This window comes from Oncorhynchus kisutch, linkage group LG20 (assembly GCF_002021735.2).
Source record: "Oncorhynchus kisutch isolate 150728-3 linkage group LG20, Okis_V2, whole genome shotgun sequence".
Taxonomy (NCBI): domain Eukaryota; kingdom Metazoa; phylum Chordata; class Actinopteri; order Salmoniformes; family Salmonidae; genus Oncorhynchus; species Oncorhynchus kisutch.
In genome coordinates this window covers 48,694,666-48,714,170 of record NC_034193.2, presented here as the reverse complement: position 1 = coordinate 48,714,170, position 19,505 = coordinate 48,694,666, and the positions used below count along the sequence as shown (strand labels likewise).

The 19,505-nt window shown below is 42.6% G+C and overlaps 1 protein-coding gene across 8 annotated transcripts in view; it reads left to right on the top strand.

Annotated features, from left to right (window-relative positions):
* The first annotated feature begins 493 nt into the window (after nucleotides 1-493).
* The window catches only part of LOC109883907 (cytosolic purine 5'-nucleotidase-like), a 31,293-nt gene continuing 12,281 nt past the window's right edge, over nucleotides 494-19,505 (top strand). The window contains exons 1-4 of one of the 8 annotated variants that reach the window (XM_031799142.1): nucleotides 494-736; nucleotides 3,579-3,711; nucleotides 14,384-14,457; nucleotides 19,256-19,373. In XM_031799142.1, the coding sequence (XP_031655002.1) occupies nucleotides 3,611-3,711; nucleotides 14,384-14,457; nucleotides 19,256-19,373 (293 nt within the window). In that variant the 5' untranslated portion in view covers nucleotides 494-736; nucleotides 3,579-3,610. Of the gene's footprint in view, nucleotides 737-3,578; nucleotides 3,712-7,231; nucleotides 7,325-9,601; nucleotides 10,582-14,383; nucleotides 14,458-19,255; nucleotides 19,374-19,505 lie in introns of those variants that run through there. The other 7 variants (XM_031799146.1, XM_031799149.1, XM_031799145.1 and 4 more) reach the window with 7 other exon arrangements.

The following is a 19,505-nucleotide window of genomic DNA, read 5'->3' as shown; positions in this document are numbered from 1 at the left end:
CATGGTTTGGTCACCTGATGGTGTAGCTCAAAGCCCAAATCTTGACACTGACTAAGAGAACAGGAAAGATTATAGGCATGACACTTCCCTCCTCTCTCCAGGACAGGGTCATATCGGACTCCACACATGCACTGAACACAGAGTTCCAGCTGATGCCACCAGGGAGGTGTTATAGGGTGCCTAGATGCAGGCTGAACAGATATAAACAGTACTTTGTCCCCCTGTCATTAAAACTGCTAACAGCAGCGGAGACACAGAGGTAGATTAGGGAGACAGCAATAACAGACTGGAGCCTGGCCCTTAGACCTTCATCATGTGTTACTGCCACCTAGTCACATCCTTGTTTGCAGTGAAACGTGTGAAATTACGAAATAACAATTGTATTTGTATTCGAAATACATTTAGTGAATGAAAGGAATTGCAACAGTAGTCTCATTGATGGCCCATTGATGATATCAGAATTGTATTCAGCCTAAAAACATCACATTTCAATAATACAATTTGTGTCCCTCCCCCTTACAGCAGAAAAACACCGCCCACTGTCAGTAGAGAGCTTTTTCAAGAAATTGCGAAAGAATCATATCTCCACGGACTGTGTATGCATAACGTATCTACTTGTTCTTCTGCGAGTGCATTTCAGAGACTTTTTTTCGATTTTGTTCCACGTTGATCGTGTATGAAGCGCATGTTCAGATTATCAAACGGTGCAGTTGTTGCTTTATCGAGGAATACAGAGGTGAGTGTATGGAAAATCGGTCACAGAACACTCGTTTTTGTTCTATTCTACTATAGACAGTCTGCCACTTTGGCTTTTCCGTGAAGGGGGAGCAGATGTGAATGGTTGTTTTTGTAACCTGCTAGCTAGCTTAGCATAATGCTAATAAATGCGACAAAATAGTTCAATTGTGTCTTAGCTAACGTCCATTTTGTAAATTGCCTAACCTTAGTATTTAATGCTAAACTCCCTAATCAGATGTTAGCTGACAAGGTAGCTATAACTAGCTACATTACTAGCTAACCCCCTTGGCGACCTGCAAGCAAAGAAAAGGTGATTTGACAGAGACCATTGTTTGTGCCGGCAAGATAAGCGCATAATGACAAGCCCTGCGCGAGCTGAGCCTATAATTAAAAGGTAACTACAGTATATATGCAGGCTAACAATTAGCTAAACCTAGTTATTAAATATGCAATATGTCACTTTTTTTTGGGCGACCCAACCAAATTCACATAGAAATACAGATTATAGATATTTCATTATTATTGAAAGCAAGTCTAAGAAGCGGCAGATCTGTTGTATGTGCGCGTTTTCTATGCTTCCCGTTCTGCTCGTTCGGTTTTGTAGACCAGCTTCAAACAGCTGAAAATACAATATTTTTGTTTATGGAAAATATAGTAGATTGTACAATGATTCTCTACACAATGACTGGTTGTTTTGTCACAAACTGAAGTCAGGCGAAAAATTAGCAAGTGATTTATGCATATTGCACCTTTTTAAAGCACATACCTAGCTGCTGAATTGAAAATGTGACCTCACTAACTTATCACTTTTTTGTTGGCCACAAAATTGCTGGTAGCTACCATGCTAGCTAGCGTAGCTCAGCTGATTATTGCTTGCTACTCAAATGGAGTAGTTACTGCTAGTTTACTTGACTTTTTTTTATTTTTTACCTTGTGTTGATTTGCCCATTCTTTTAGCAAACGTAAAAATGAGTTAGCTGCTACATAACGTTAGCTATTTATCTGTTCTATTTCATCAAAAACATATCTGGCATGGTGCATCATCAGCCAATCCGGCATTGACTGGTCTGACAAGGCAGGTCCAGTGTTCCCTGTAGGACCTTGGAACAAGTCTGAACACTATAATTTTCTATAGAGGATAGAAATATTAACGTTGTCTTTGATTGTATAGCCCATTACAAAATGTTAAATAAAGCTATAACTCTGCATTTGTCAAGGAGCATAAGACTGGAACAGGCAAACTTTTATCTATGCCAAAATTGCCAAGGGCTGTCCTTGGCCTCCTTAGAAAACTTACTCCGTTGAGTAGTTCACACTGTGATGTCACTTTGCCTGAACCCAGTTTCAGAGCATCTCATCAACAGTCACTTTTCCCTAGCACAGCTGCGAGCGAGGAAACTCATGGTTGCCAGGGATGTCTTTCCCTCACCCTTAGCCAGCAGATCTGACCCCCTTGCTTGCAGCTGCACTAGGGTTGGACAGCATTCCTGTGTATATGAAGACACCGTGGAGCCGGCGCGAGGTATTGCTCAGAAAACGTACCTCAATCCAAGGATGAGAAATGTGTTTTACTCCGAATTGTCCCGTTATCCCAACTGTTACACCGAGAAGATTGAACGAGTGTTTGTTTTTTAGCAGTCGTTCAATCTTCTCAGTGTAACAGTTGGGAAAACGGGACAGTTCGAAGTACAACACATTTCTCATCCTTGGATTGAGGTACATTTCCCGAGCCTTATCTCACACCGACACTGGGGAACCCTAGTGCTGCTGTAAGCAAGGTCAGATCTGCTGGCTACCTCGCCCTTCAGCCCCTCAAGGTTTTCTGGCTTGTTTGTGTATTGTGTCATTTGCGAGTTGTGTGACAAAGAAAAGCTGACCTCAGCTTTTTCTCCTGCCCCCTTCCCTAGTGTCCTGGGAGATAGAGAAGGCAGTTAATGTAAAACAAAAACTGGTCATTCTCTGGAGACAGCTAAAAACACAAATCTTTCCCCTGAGAATTTTACGCTGCTAAACACTGAACAGATGTGCCTGCTGGCACTGAAGGCTCTTCTCGTTTCTGTTTTTATCATTAAAAAAATAAATAATAATAATGTGTTACGCCTACCGTGCAACTCAATTTCCTTTCACGTGTGCTCGATTTAATCTAATCTAACCTGCCCTAGCTCTTTGTCCCTCAGACTGAGTAGCCCAGAAGAAGTGACTCCTTTGATTTTTCCCACCTCGGTGGCCGACCGTTTTTCATTAGTCAGGATGAGGACAGTAATTAGTCTTCCATTCATCCCCTTGTTCCTCTAACTCATTACTGAGTCTTGCATGGAAATGGCCTGCAAAGTGTGAACATTGACAACGCACGCTGTTCAATTTCTTTAGTCGTCAAGAGTGACTCAAACTAGGAATGTGTCCCAAGCGGCACCCTGTACACTATGTATGGAATAGGGTGCCATTCGGCACACCGACTTGGCCTAGTGTAGTTTAGGGATTTGATAAGATTATTGTGGTTCTTTTTGTTCTGTCATTGACATAACAAACAGCTGGTGTGACTGGAGGACTAGGTTCTCCCCGCCCGGCGGCTCTCCCCGCCTTAGAACTACATAATTAGTCCAAATGCAGCTGTTTTTCAGGCAGTGGCTTGCAACTGTGGCTCGTTCGTACAGGTTTCGCAGAGCGAGTGTAGTGAACTCTTTGAGAGTTCAAACTCCACCTGTTTGAAGATTTCAGAGATATTTGACGCTAAATAGATCATCCTATATAATGTTCAGTTAGGCCTATGCTCAAAGTGCAAGAAGAGGAAACTGGAGAATCATGTCAAGGTGAATTTCTCTTATTTTCTCCCTGTCTAGATTGACTTTCAGAGGATTTAAAAGGTATAAATATGACCACTTCATGGAGCGACAGACTGCAGAACTATGCAGACCTTCCAGCCAACATGGACGGGCTGGCCATGAAGAAGTACCGCAGAGAGGCTTACCATAGGTATGTATGGATGTACACTGTCAGTGACATATTAGTTACCCACAGTTATTGATACTGTCAGGGGTGACATGTTCCCATAGGTATGTACAGTACCAGTCAAAAGTTTGGACAACTACTCATTCAAGGGATTATCTTTATTTTGACTATTTTCTACATTGTAGAATAATAGTGAAAACATCAACTATGAAATAACACATGGAATCATGTAGTAACCAAAAAAGTGTTAAACACTCTTGGCATTCTCTCAACCAGCATCACCTGGTTTGCTTTTCCAACAGTCTTGAAGGAGTTCCCACATATGCTGAGAACTTGTTTGCTGCTTTTCCTTCACTCTTCACATGTAGAAAATAGTAAACATAAAGAAAAGCCCTTGAATGAGTATGTGTGTCCAAATTTATGACTGGTACTATATGTATGGATGGATGCACACTGGGAAGATAGCCTAGCGGTTAAGAGCTGTGGGCCAGGAGCCGATAGGTTGTTGGTTCGAATCCCCAAGCCGACTAGGTGAAAAATCTGTCGATGTGCCCTTGAGCAAGGCACTTAACCCTAATTGTGCCTGTAAGTCACTGTGGATAAGAGCGTCTGCTAAATGACTAACATGTAAATGATGTATAATAAGGTTAATTTATATTAAGCTACTGTACTGTATGTAGCAGGTATTGTGTGTCACTGTTTTCTTTAGTCATTAGTCTACCACAGATAATTACAGCAGCAACATATGACAGGATGCTATGATACTACTTGGCTGTAAATGTGTTGACCCAACCCTCTGTTTGTAAATGTCTTTCAACTTGGGGTAAACACATTTCCACTTTACACATTTCCCAATTCTCAGTTCACACCGTCATAACCACTCAGTATGTCTTGTTAAATGGCTGTGGATTTGAATGTGGTGTAGTTGTAGGTTGTTCTTTGGTCAAATATCTTGTGACAACCTGTCAGCCATGTAGCGTATATTACAGAGTCCGTGTGTACTAGTTTGTTTTACACCCGTTCAGTTCTGAAGTCTCTGTGGTTTTAGTCTAACACTTCCTGTCTGAAGCGTCTTCCTCGGAACCTCATAACCGTTATACCAACATCCTGTTCGACTGAAACACGTGTATTTTCTCAATTTCTCAAGTCATTTGTGATGTGTGATGTGTGTGTGTGTGTGTGTTAGAGGTGGGCGATATGAAAAAAAAAAATCCATATTGCGATAAATTGCCTGAATTTAGGCGAGAACGATAAGTTTACAACATGAATGTACACCACAGGTTTTTAAAATGATCCTTTAAACTACTAGTACCTGTTTGATGGTTGTAGCCATCAATTGTCCCATTAACAAACATCCATATTATATTAACAAACTTATTTCATTTCAAACTTCACATTCCTCTACTATAGGCTACTTATCGTAATGGAAGATATCAGCTAAATGTCTGTCGCTCATTTTCGGTTCATCATCCCAGCTCTAGTGTGTGTGTGTGTGTGACTTTGTGTGTGACTGTGTGTGTGTGGTCCTACACTAGCTGTGTGCAGCGGTCAAATAACCTCTCTCTATGTCCTAACTCAATAAACTAGTCCTCTAATTCGTTAAATATAGGCTAAAGTGGTGCCTGCCCGGTTGTAAAATAGGTTACAATGGTTTGACAGTCACTTACTTTTATAACTGAAAATGGGGACCCTAAAATAGATGAGCCCTAAATGCATTTTATCTCATGACAGGAAAGAAGCCGTTGGCCGTGCATGCTGGTTAGCTGGCCTTAACGGTAGACAATGGCAGTGGGCAGGAATGCCGGCTCCACGTGAGCGAGATAAACAGCCGCTTGTGTAACGTTTAACTTCATCAAAGAGACGTGTGTGTGTGTGTGTGTGTGTGTGTGCGGGTTAATTGCAGTTATTTCATATGGTTACATAACCTATGGACATTACAGCGCCACTAAAGCTGTCACTTTTCTGTCACTGTCACTGTTGGGTCTATCTGCGTTCACTGGCACTCTGGCATCTGTAAGGAAGTCAGTAAGCGAAGCCCCTCACCACAACAGCATTGAACTGTTACTACATGGTGGTTTTGAGAGGGGTTGATACATTTATGTACATCTAACAACACGTTTTTGTTGAAATGTCGGGCTTAGTTAAACAAGCTTTGCAGATTTAAAAAAAAACATCAGCAACCTTTACAGAAAGATTATCTTTGCGGAGAGGTTGATGAAACCATACAATGAAACAATCCACTCTAACACCCTTTGTTAGTCTCACAGAGAAGAGTCTGTTAGACTTAGATAAACTCTTTCACGGTAGGTTCAATGTACTGTTTCCATAAGATAAGGCTACTGGTGGTACACAAATCTGATTGTGACACGCTGTGGTCTGCCTAAGCTAGGGATTCACTGTTAGAGATAGACTACATAGAAATAGAATCACTGTGCTCTTGAAGGGATTTACCCGTTCTAGTAAATCTATTTCTACGCCGCCTGCACCTAAAAGTGAATCCCTCAGTCAGACCAAAGTGGCGACAATCAGGTTGGTAGGCTAGTATGGGAGGCCGGCCCACACATTGTCTATTTGAGGCCCAGTCATCAGGTCAAAGTGGGCTGTCCCCCACCATCACTCTTTGTCAATAGTAGGGAGAAGAGTACTCGCACACTTGGGCAACATTTATGACTCCCACTCACATTCACCTCAGTGCTAATAGCCCCAGAACACCTTGGTCTATTTGCAGAAGGAGGGCCTGAACTGTACACCTAGAGTTTGACTGTTTAACCTGTTCATAGGGGGACTGGAACAAGGAGAACCCCCAGTAATCTACCCATTACTTCAAGACCCCGCTTTGTACTCAATGCTGAGAATACAGTAGGTCCTTCTTAGGCCTACTCACATTCCAGACGATTGTTATCAGTTAGCCTAGAGAGACCTCGGTAGTAAGCTACAGCTTTGTGTCAGTAGTAGGTCTACCTCACATCCAGTGCACTGACATTGTAATCGTATCATCCATATTAGGTAATTGGCTATTTCTGATGAAATTCTTCTGAGTTAAAGCAGTGAATGGTGTTACGTTCTCCTTATTCCTGATGGATAGCATAGCCCCTATTCACAAACAGTCTCAGAGTTAGGAGCGCAGATCTAGGATCAGGTCCCTCCGGTCCATACAATCACATTCATTATCACCTAAAAGGCTAAACTGATCCTAGTACACTATGACTCTTTGCGAATACAGGCTTGAGCCTTAGTACTGTACAGTAGCCTAGCTCCAGTGGCTTAGGGCCAGGGAGGCACTGAGTTTGTTGCTGTTTCCACCTGATGGATTGTTCTGGATGTCTTTGAGGGCTAGAGCAAACAACTCCCTCCAACCAACAACACTAGTGACAAACGGGCACCACAAACAACAACAATAACAGAGAATGATGCAGAATGGCAACAATAATTTTTTGCAACACGTCAGAAATTGAATGGCAAGGAAGCAAAGAGAGTGGGCTCTTTGTTTCTGGGCTGGAGTTGGAATAGCATTATGTAAGCGGGCTAGGCCAGAGCGCAGGCTAGTACACTTTTAGTCACGACACAGAATGCATCGTATGTCTGCCGCCGGGCTTAACTCGCAGTGGAAGCTGGTTCAGTATGGAGCTGCAGCAAGGTAATGGCAAAATATTGGATCATTTCTGAATGTATTATGGTCTATTTCTGAGGTCCGTGACGATAGCAGTATCATAATAGCTGTGTTCAAATACCCATATTAACAGTACTGTATACTACGTACTTAATGAGTGTATATACTACATACTATTAGTTATATTTAGTATACTGTAAAAGAACTGTATCCTTTCAGTTGAGTGTACTAGTGTTTTGCCTGTCTACCGGAAGTTGATGCTGTTGCGATGCAACCTCTTGCTAGCTTGTTAGCATAACAAATGACTAGCTAGACCTTTTACGATTTCGGGTGTGTTCATAATTTCAATCTGGAGCGTTTCGCTCTTGGAGCGTTCAGAGCGCACACACTGGACTCTCTGGTCGAGGAGTAGGTTTGATCTGAGCGTTCTGTCCTCACAACGGCAGTCAAGCACCCAAGCTAACTGGCTAACGTTAGCTAGCTTGTTAGTTACTTCCAGACACAAATGAAGTGTCATTTTACTCTAGGGTGACCAGATGTCCCCGTTCACCGGGGACAGTCCCCATTTTTGGTTGTCTGTCCTCGGCTGGAGCTGTCCCCGGAAATGTCCCTGTTATTTAACTGTGCGTTAAAAACAGACTGCAAAGTGAAATATTTTACTTGGCAAGAAAGAATGGGCAGCAGAGCCTACCGGTTAATGTCTCAATCGCGTTGTGCTTGTTTAAGCCAACAGGGGGGGCTGCTCGCTATAGCAGCTTCATTCACTCTTCTTCTACTAACTACCTGCTCGCGATAGTTTTAGAGAAAACTGCTGTGGAAAACTCGGCCAGAAGCTAGCAAGTATCAAGTGAATCCACAACATCCCCACAAACGTCTTTTCAAGCCAGGTAAGTTACACTCGTTTGAGATACTAGCTAGTGATTTATGTCACAATTTATTATATAGATAGATATGCTCTATAATGTTTTATATAGGTTATGCTAGCTTACGTTAGCTATGTAGACTAAGTTAGCTAGCTAAGTTAGCTAGCTCTTGTTATGGTAGCTAGGTTAAAAAACGTTCACGTGTAAACATGCAGTGGATGGGCTATTTTGAAAATATGATTGTATTAAATGAATGCACAATTTTATTCAGAGAATATTTTTGTAGATTACAATTTTAGTGGTTTGGCATTATAATAAGTAGTGTGAAAATGTATTTAGAAATGTTCATGAATAGCATTAGCAGTGGGGAGGAAGGAGAGGAGGAAGACTAGATAGGAAGGAGACGGAGGAGGAAAGGTAAAGATATGATTACAGAGCCTGCCAACTTATTATTCCAAATAATGTTTTTCAGATCAAATACAAACATGAGGCAAGCAATGGGAATCTGTTAAAATACTTTGGTTATCTAATAGTATGCTATTTATTAATACAGATTGGAGAGGAAGGAGAAGGAAAAATGAAGGGAGTGAAGCAGAGTAATTAAGAGTGGCACAAGGAGAGTGAAGAAGAGCAGACAGAGGAGATACAATGACTCTTTCCAAGAAACGGAAATGCACTTTTTATGATAAACATGATGAGAGAATTTCCATTTACTACGCTCAGGTCAAGACGACAGAATGGTTCACTGCATCCTCTCTTTCAATTGGCAGCTGGGGAAAAACGGCAGTGGTAGAACATCAGCAGACAAAAAAGCATAAAGCCTCTCTGATTGGCCGTGTTGGTTTGCCCTCTGTCACCACATTCTTCAAGAAGGTAGAGCCTTCCCAAGAAGAATATGATTTAGCTGTGCAGGAGGGTGTTTTTGCATACCACACAACACAATCATAGTTACAGATCTATGGACTGCACAGCACAACTCACACGGAAGCTTTATGAGCCAAAGTTTACATATGCTAGGACAAAATGTGACGCCACAGTGAGTAACGTGTTAGCACCATGGGCAACTACTTTGGTAACACAAGACCTTGACCAGGTTGAATTTGTGTCGCTGTCCATTGATGCCTCCAATCATAGACATGTAAAGCTGCTGCCAATAGTAGTCAGATATATGGTGGCAACACATCTGTGGAAACAAAACTTCTTGATTTTGTTGAATTGAAAGGAGAAACAGCAGAGGAAATTGCAACTGAGGTCCTGGTGATCATCCAAAAATGTAACCTGGAAAACATTCTCTGACGACTGAATAGGCTGGGGAGGGTCAATGTCCATACCAAAGTAAACAATGCTCTGCAGCGGGAGGTGATTGGCTTAGGTTGTCCTGCCCACATCATTCACGGCCAGAACAGCTTTGGATATGATGTTGAGTTCCTGCTCACAAAGATATTTGAATATGTTCATATTTTCACAGTCAGAGTAGAAAGACTGAAGGGCTTTTGTGAGTTTGTTGGCCAGGAGTACCATAACATTTTAGGACACTGCCTATGTTCGCTGGCTGTCCATGCTCCCTGCTCTAGAAAGAGTGCTGAAAATGTATGTGCCATTGAAATCTGTTTTTCTTTATTTCTGAAGACAAATGCCCTGTTGTCCTGCGAACAATGTTCGAAGATCCACTGACTGAACTTTGGCTGGACTTTGTCCATGGAAACTTGACCGTATTCAGTGACACGATCAAGATGCTTGGAGGCCAGGACCACTGTGCTGTGGAGTCAGCTGCAATTCTGAGAAACGTTGAGGCAAAATTGACTAAGCTGTTGGACTTCTGAGAGAGCTAGAGGAAAATGGAGCCATGTTTAAAGAGATCTTTCTCAAAACATCCCAATCATTCTTCACTATGGCTGTGAACTACTTGCAAGCATGGGGAAAGCACACAGGTAATCTAAAAGATTTACATCGTCTCCTTTTAAAAAGGCAACCTCAGCGTGAAGAGATCCAGAAGGCAGCAGGCACACTGCAGGAAAAATGCCCCAATGTGACCATCAATGAGGATGCATTGTGTGACAAGGTTACTGGCCTGCAAGAGTTCCTAAAGGGGGGATCGCTTGAAGAATGGAACACCGCTCAGTCAGAGATGGAGCACGGTGGTTACCCACTTCAAAGAGAACGACATCCCACACACCAACCTGGCTAGATTAGCATCTGTTGTCATGTGCTTACCTGGAGGTAATGCACCAGTCGAGAGAGTGTTCTCCCAAATGAATGATCTATGGACAGCAGCAAGAAATAGATTCACTGTTCCTACCATCAAGGCCATGCTTATTGTGAAGACCAACTTTAACCTCCCCTGCCAGGAGTTCATGGAGAAGCTGGCCAAACACAGCAATCCTGAATAAGATACATTCTTCTGAGAAATATACAGATTAGGTTGGTATAAGTATATTATGTAGTTACCAATCTCATCAGCATCTTATTTCTTTTATGATAAGTATTTCACACATACTATTGTCTGTTTTTTCATTTTTGCTCATGTTCTTTTCTGCTCTTATTGTAGCAGGACCACAGAACAGCTGTTCAGATCGGACAGTTCTGTCTTGTCTGTGGTGTTTCTGTAGTATAGTTGTTTTCTCTGTCACAATGGGCCTGTTAGACTAAATACACGAAACTGGAATTGTCCCCCTTTTTTATTTAATAGATAATAACATTGGATATTTTAATTATTTATTAACCGCCGAACTGGAAATGTTCCCGGTTTTCATTTCAGAAATCTGGTCACCTTATTTTACTCGCCCTAGCAGAGCTGGTTATCCAGAGTGTTGGTAACTGTGCTGCTGGCAACACTTTTTTTTTTTGCCAACGTTTGACACCGGCCATATTCAATGGGTGTTGAGCGTTCATAAATTCATCAGTTATTCTGCGCTCTTGCACACTCAGACTTGCACACTCAGACTAGAGTGCTCTGAAATTGGAGAAGATAGCCAGCGTGAATTTACAACACGCCCTCTGATGAGACGCGAGTGCTCTGAAATCGGAGTAGATAGACAGAATTAGCCATGCCCATTGAGAATGCACAATGACTAAACCACATAGCTAAGAATGAAGTGAATAATCATGTCAATAAACATTGAGTAGTTAGTTATATAGCATATAGTTAATATACTGCCTGGCAAATTTGATATGTTAGTAGCCAACTAACTTTAGGACGCTAGCTAGCTTACATACTGCTGTGATGATATGCGGTTCGTAAGGTTAGCTAACTGTCAGCCAACATAACGTGAAATGTAACTTATTTTAAAAGTCATTAATTTATTACATTTGTCTTAATTAGGTAAAGCAATGAATTTGTATCCTTTCTCATTGTACTTTAGCTGCATATTTTCCACCAGATTTTCCAAATCTGAAAACGTTGTGAAGCCACGCCCATTTTGCATTATGGGCCCTAAAAGCTCGGAAATAGTGTCCACTGCTTGTATACTTCGTATTTTGGCGATTTTTAGTATGACTTCCGGAACTTTTGGCATACTAACTATGACCATACTACATACTCTATTTAAGTCACAAATAGTACATTAGTGTGGTTAGTGTGAGTATTCGATCATAGTGAATATGTTTTCCATGGTAAAAATGAAAACACAAAGCAGACAATTCTTTGCTCCTTTTAAAAACCTAATGTATTTAAAATAGTGTTCTATAGCTTGGAAAATATATTAATGTGACTTGATGACAACATGTCTGTTACCAACAATAGGACTTTTTTTTTGTAAAGAAGTTAAATCTGTTTATTTATTTATTTTGCCATAATACTAATGAGTATTGCGATACTGGTATCGTTCCGAGCCTACTATTTCCCTGAGTATGAAAACGGTAGTGTTAGGGTGTTGTGGAAATGAGGATTGTGTCATAGATGTTGATTTAATTGTTTCGGAGCAAAGAAAAACCGGTCTGTGGAATGCCTGTCAACATGTTTTCAATCTCATTAACAGATATGTAGTTGTTGAACTGGATTTACTAGTTAAATAAAACAAATGGCTAGATTAATTATGTTGATTTGTGTGTGAAAACATCTGGAGACCTTTTTTTGAATACCAACATATTGATAAAGAAATTGCGAAATTCTATGTGTAGCCTAATTTTTTTTAAATACAAGTTACTTTGCAGTATAAGTTGTTTTGTGGTAGCTGCCTGGCCTGCCACTGGAGCTGCCTGGCATGGCCTGCCACTGGAGATGGCTGGATCAGAAAGTGTCAAGCAGGATATGTCAACAATGCCGACCACTCCGGCCATGCAGACCCCCCTACCGTGCCTTCAGATTTAACACCGGGAACAGTTGAGCTAGTTGAGGTGCCACCGTAAACATGCTGTCTATGCAGAATGGGAGTCATGTTCATTAGGTACCAAACAGACTGAAACGGGGATGGAATGTGTCTAATAAACGCTCTTTTTTGTTGTCCATTGCTAAATGTTTTGCTTTAGTGTGCACTTGTGAACCTACCCTGTAGGAAGCAATGCACTGTCTAAAGGCTCATTTTAAAAGATTAAAAAGCTCAGACAGCGAGTCTACCTGTCTAATACTCAAATTCCTATGTTTTTAAGACATGTGGGAACGTGCCTTGTAAGGCTAGAGAAAATAGGAGCTTACTGACTTCATTGTCTGTGCCAGATTGTTTCTAATATCTGTTTAGAGGCCATGCATATCAATTGTAGATGTTAGGCTATATTTCAAAACGAGAACCAAGCCATCACTGGATGGCTAACGTATGATTTAATCCCCAAAATACCTCTGCTCATTCTTCTTCTGTGAGAGGCAATTTATCCTAATGTTCTCCTTGCACACAGAGGTAGAACTCTCTTGTACAGTGGGGGAAAAAGTATTTAGTCAGCCACCAATTGTGCAAGTTCTCCCACTTAAAAAGATGAGAGGCCTGTAATTTTCATCATAGGTACACTTCAACTATGAAAGACAAAATGAGAAAAAAAATCCAGAAAATCACATTGTAGGATTTTTAATGAATGTATTTGCAAATTATGGTGGAAAATAAGTATTTGGTCAATAACAAAAGTTTATCTCAATATTTTGTTATATACCCTTTGTTGGCAATGACAGAGGTCAAACGTTTTCTGTAAGTCTTCACAAGGTTTTCACACACTGTTGCTGGTATTTAAGTCCATTCCTCCATGCAGATCTCCTCTAGAGCAGTGATGTTTTGGGGCTGTTGATGGGTAACACGGACTTTCAACTCTCTCCAAAGATGTTCTATGGGGTTGAGATCTGGAGACTGGCTAGGCCACTCCAGAACCTTGAAATGCTTCTTACGAAGCCACTCCTTCATTGCCCGGGCGGTGTGTTTGGGATCATTGTCATGCTGAAAGAACCAGCCACGTTTCATCTTCAATGCCCTTGCTGATGGAAGGACCATATGACATTCTCCCAATCTTCTTCTGGATCATCCAAATGCTCTCTAGCAAACTTCACTGAACACTGCAGGATTTGAGTCCCTGGCGGTGTAGTGTGTTACTGATGGTAGGCTTTGTTACTTTTTCCCAGCTCTCTGCAGGTCATTCACTAAGTCTCCCTGTGTGGTTCTGGGATTTTTGCTCACCGTTCTTGTGATCATTTTGACCCCACGGGGTGAGATCAGGAGATTATCAGTGGTCTTGTATGTCTTCCATTTCCTAATAATTGCTCCCACAGTTGATTTCTTCAAATCAAGCTGCTTACCTATTGCAGATTCAGTCTTCCCAGCCTGGTACAGGTCTACAATTTTGTTTCTGGTGTCCTTTGACAGCTCTTTGGTCTTGGCCATAGTGGAGTTTGGAGTGTGACTGTTTGAGGTTGGGGACAGGTGTCTTTTATACTGATAACAAGGTGCCATTAATACAGGTAACGAGTGGAGGACAGAGGAGCCTCTTAAAGAAGAAGTTACAGGTCTGTGAGAGCCAGAAATCTTGCTTGTTTGTAGGTGACCAAATACTTATTTTCCACCATAATTTGCAAATAAATTCATAAAAAATCCTACAATGTGATTTTTGTGATTTTTTAAAAGATTTTTCCTTCTCATTTTGTCTGTCATAGTTGGTGTACCTATGATGATAAATTACAGGCCTCATCTTTTTAGTGAGAGAACTTGCACAATTGGTGGCTGACTCAATACTTTTTTGCCCCACTGTATGTCTCTCAAAATCACTCTTCTGATTCTATCCTTCTGTTTCCTCCCTTTTTTTTTTTTAGAGTTTTTGTAAACAGAAGCTTGGCCATGGAGAAGATTAAATGTTTTGGCTTCGATATGGATTACACTCTAGCCGGTAAGTGCACTACAGTCGCTGCCCTGGCCGTCAACACTTCTTTACAGTGTGTGTGTGTGGGCGCCCTCAGCCCACCTTCACTACTTTACAATGTAGGCTCAACTCTCGTTTGGTTGGCATAGCAACTAGTCGTCGGCCATATTGATTTCTCTTTCAGTGTTTGTTGACAAAGCACACCGGGTCAGAACAGGGGCTCACATGTCATTCGATAAGCCCAGACCAGACTCACTGGGGACTAGGGCTGGTGGGTTGAAGGGCAGGGGAGGTGTAGGTTTCTTGGGGTACAGCGATGATGGAGAAAGGTGATGAGTTCTTCAGAAGGATACTGTAACGGAGGAAAATGCGTTAACTCAATCTGTAATCTGATTTAGATGTATTGTTTTTCGTCTCTTCTGTCATTGGAATATGCAAACAACAACTCTTTGACCTCAAATGAATGGCTAAGACTATCCTCACTTTCTAAATATAAAGAACACTAGTACAGTTTCTCTGTATTTCAGTAAGTAATAGTAAAAAAGTAGCACTAATTCTCTAATAGTTTTCTAAGTGACAATAGGTTGTCTGTAACCTGACTGTCAACCACATGAATGCTAAAGTCAGTTAGGGGACATCACTTGACACAATGTCTAAATGATGGCGTTGACATGTGTCCGTGCCCGATTTGTTACCGCAAGGCGCACCAGAACCCTAGATGAGGTTCTCCCCAGTGACCGGCAGGAGGCTGAGGTGTCGCTGTGTCGTGCTCTGACCAGGGAGGCCACAGCCCGTTCCTGCGGTCACAACTCGAGCGTTGAGTGAAGCCATACGATAGCCCTGGCATCTTGTAAACATCATCACTTGGTTATGGGCTGTCCCATATAAAGAGGCTACATGTCAACAGTTGAGCGTCTGTAAAATCTGCCCTCAGATGATGGAAATGGGATATGGGCCGTGTGTTTGCGAGTATAAGCGATCCCCTTTCCCTAGGGATGACCCCCTCCTCAAAGTCACACACACACACACACACACACACACACACACTGTATTTATAGATTACCAACCCTCCACTTAGCTGAGTCACTGAAGCACGTTTAGCTAGCTAGATAGCGTCTTGACCAATGGTGATAGGACTTGACGCCTGAGGAGTCAGACCCCTCACTGGGACGACTTCTCACGGCAGCAGGTAGGCTTTCCATTTGGTTTCTGTTTCTAGTGAGGATTTAAAAAGGGGGCTGTTAGGAGTTGTCCACAATCTGTTTTCATACAACATGGTTACATGTACAACAAATCCTCTGACTGTAAATAGTCCATAAACATACGGTGGTCCTATACGTTTGTATTAGGACCGTGATCTCTGGTCAGTGTTGGACCATGTTCCTCTGATATATAGGCCTTCTGTCAATAGCTTTGTGTCACACAGAGGAGATCAAATGTCCTCCCCTCTATCCATGTCACTACGATACAGTATTTCCACATCAAGATTACGATGCCTGATAAAAGCAAAGGGCATTAGTTGAACCATGCCCTTTGATGATAGGTCATCCGTTATTAACTGTGGTTTATATCAAAGGTCGTGAAATCATCCACTGATGACAGCTCTATGTGTCCTAACACTGTCCCTGCCCACTCGCCTCTGGCACATTACCGTGGCAACTAGATGCCCCCGGCGACGCTGGCTGACACATCTGTCCTCGACGACTCGCTGTTCTGAAAACACAACATAGAGAGGCTTCACTGTACTGTAGTTCAAATGACACACACACACTGTACACACACCACACACACACACACACACACACACACACACACACACACACACTGTTCTGAAAACAACCTAGTGAGAGACTCAACTGTTCTGAGAAGCTCAAATGACACTGGAGCCACACTGTCGACCTGTTAGTTCTATGGGGCGCGGGGTTATCTTTCACTGTTCTATTGTAGCATGGTGATTAGCCTGAAAGCCATTCGTTTTGGAATAAGCTATACTATGCTATGCTAACTCTTAGCCTTTGGCAGAGCGGAGCCCAAGCTACTAACAGTGCTCATGTTAATTTATGTTATTTTGACAAGGTGTTGCTGTCTAATAAAGATACTGCTGTCTGAGTGACAGCGATGTCTGGACCCACCTCCGATACGGCTATATAATTACTTAGGCCTATATTTAGCAACCAGGAAGTTGTACAGAAGACACTTCATATGTCATAAGCTATGGCCACGATCCATACGGCACACTATTCCCGACACAGTACACTTTTTTTGACCTAGTGCCGTAGGGCTCTGGTCAAGATTAGTGCACTTTATTGGGAATAGGGTGCCATTTGGGATGAAGGCTGTTTATGTATCTGTATATAGCACAGTCTAGTCCAATAGATTTACAGGTCTACAACCATGTTTTAGTTAGAGTTAAGTTGTTTACCCTTAGGCGAGGGGTATAGCTTACATAAATTCTACCCTACTCTCTCTCTCTCACACACACATACACACACAATTTGTTTACTCATAGGTGAGGGGTATAGCTTACATAAATTCTACCCCACTCACTCACTCTCTCATACACACACACACACACACACACACGATTTGTTTACTCATAGGTGAGGGGTATACCTTACATTTGGGACGAAAGTGACTTATAGCTTGGTAACATAAACACATACTAAGCTTGGGGATCCATTAAATCCTCCTCTCCTGATGCAGTCGTTGACCGATAATTATACCCCTTAAGGAGGCTAGAATTTACAGCCCTCCAGGATCACTTTCGTCCCAAATGTAAGGAATACCCCTCACCTATGAGTAAACAAATCAACTATTTCAACTTAAACATGGTTCCAGACCAGTAAATCTAATGGACTAGACCAGGGATGGGCCACCGGCGGGCCACGGAACAATTTCACCCCCCAAGAGTTAGAATAATAGAACACACAAGGTGCAATTTTGAAATGTCAGGGATTTTTTATTTTTATAGATTGGTAAATTAGTCTAGCGTTCACCTATTTAAACTTGTAATAACCATGACCAAATTAGCGACCGGGTTGGGGCCAGTTATCATATTAAAAACTGCAAACGTTTCTGTTCGCCCTATGGAAAAATGTGTAGAATTGCAGGAATTTTAAAAATTAATAAAAAAAAAAAAAGCAGACTTAAAAAAAAATAATTGCTGTCACGAGGGGGGGGCCGCTGAAATGTTTTGCTCGCAAGTTGGGGGTGTGGATGTAGGTACGCAGACCCACTGCAGCCCCTCATGAGTTCCGTTTTTTTTTTGTGACCCCCCCCCACTTCCATCAACGTGTGTATATATATATATATATATATACAGACATAAATAGGCTGTGCGTGTGTTTCCACGCCTGTGTGTTTAAGCTAAAGCTGTCTGAAGGTCACAGCAGTGGACAGTGCAGAGAGAGGGAGAATTCTGCTCATCACCGGGCCAACCAAAGAGAGAGCTGATCGGGAAGGTGGCGGAGGGGAAAATACTCTTAAAATAGGTTTCTTTGTAACAGCCACAGAGCTTAGGGAAATGGAGGCAGGGATGAGGAGAGGAAAGGTGGGGGTATTTGTATGGAGGAGTCTGGCCCGGGACTGTGCGACTCTTTGAGGCTGCAGCACTGGGCATGATGCCCACCACTCCTCTGCTTCACTAGTTAGCCAGGGACACTGGAACACCACAGGGGATTTGAACTCACCAGAGAGGGAGAGAGAGAACACACAATTGGGCAAATGTGCGCGCACACACATGGGTACTCCAAGATGGGTATTCACACTCCTTTGTCTGTCTCTCTCTCTCCATGTCTGTCTCTCTGTCTGTCCTGTCTGTCCGTCTGTGTGTGCACGCGCGCTAACTCAGTAAGACACATTTGCCCAGGCCTATTCCTTCCAAGTTTGGGGTCTCAGCGCTAGCTAGCCTATCCCCACATTGTCCTTCCTGCTCCCTCTAAGCATCAGCCAAGTCCTCCCCTCCTGCAGCCTGACTGGACCTAATGTGGAAAAACACCCATTATATGAATACCATCTGACAGAGCCTTCTTCCAATGTCAGTTAGCATTCTCATCGGCTGATAGGCCCCTCTGGCCCAGGCCTGGACATTGTATCCCTCTCTACTTTCCCCTTCACCCATGGCTTGGCTCGCCAGGCCTGGGGGTGTTTTCATTAGGCACCAAACAGACAAACAGGTGGGGACTAAATGGACCTGCCCAATAAGAAAGGCTTATTATCCTTTTCCGTTGCAAAACCGTGTAAACTGTTTTCTGTCACGTGCCCTAATGAACAGGGCCCTAGAGATGCCTGGTTGTTTGGTGTCTGAATGTCATCGTCTCCACGGGCCTCATTAGTATCAGAGTCCAGAGTTGAGCGATGGATCCTGTTTCTCCACGGATTAGATCCTAGGGTATTCAGGCTCCTGCGCTCGGTGTGTGTGTGTGTGCCCAAGCATGTGCGCGCGTGCACTTTCAGGGGAGTGGGGCTAGGCTATGTTATTACCAACAGTATCCCAGATACCCTGACGGTTAGAGTTATTTAAAAAATACTTGTCTCACGTTGCATCATGTCACGTTGCGGTAGCTGACATGCTGTTATCTAGTCGAGGTGAATGGGTCCACATTGGCTGGTTGAGGATAAATGGGAGGCTGCTATTTACAGAGTGGTCCGTTCGCAAACAGGCCATTAGACTTGACTTCCTCGTATGTCCTTCTCCTAAATGTATGGTGTCAGTGTAATTACGTGCCTGTATAGGCATCGTGGAGTGCTGCTGTGTGACTCTGTAGTCTACACCGGCTTGTGTTAAATGCTAACGTCTGTCTGTCTGTCTGTTCCTATTCTCCAGTGTACAAATCTCCAGAGTATGAGTCCCTGGGCTTTGAGCTGACCGTGGAGCGCCTGGTCCACATCGGTTACCCCCAGGAGCTGCTCAGCTTCGTCTACGACCCCGCCTTCCCCACCAGGTGACCACCAATCACATCGTACCATTAATGTTGTTGCCATGGTGATATACTGCTATATATATGTTTTTTTAAACTGGAAAACGCTTTGATGTCAACGGGGCACCAGCTGTACTTTATTACCAGGTACCTATT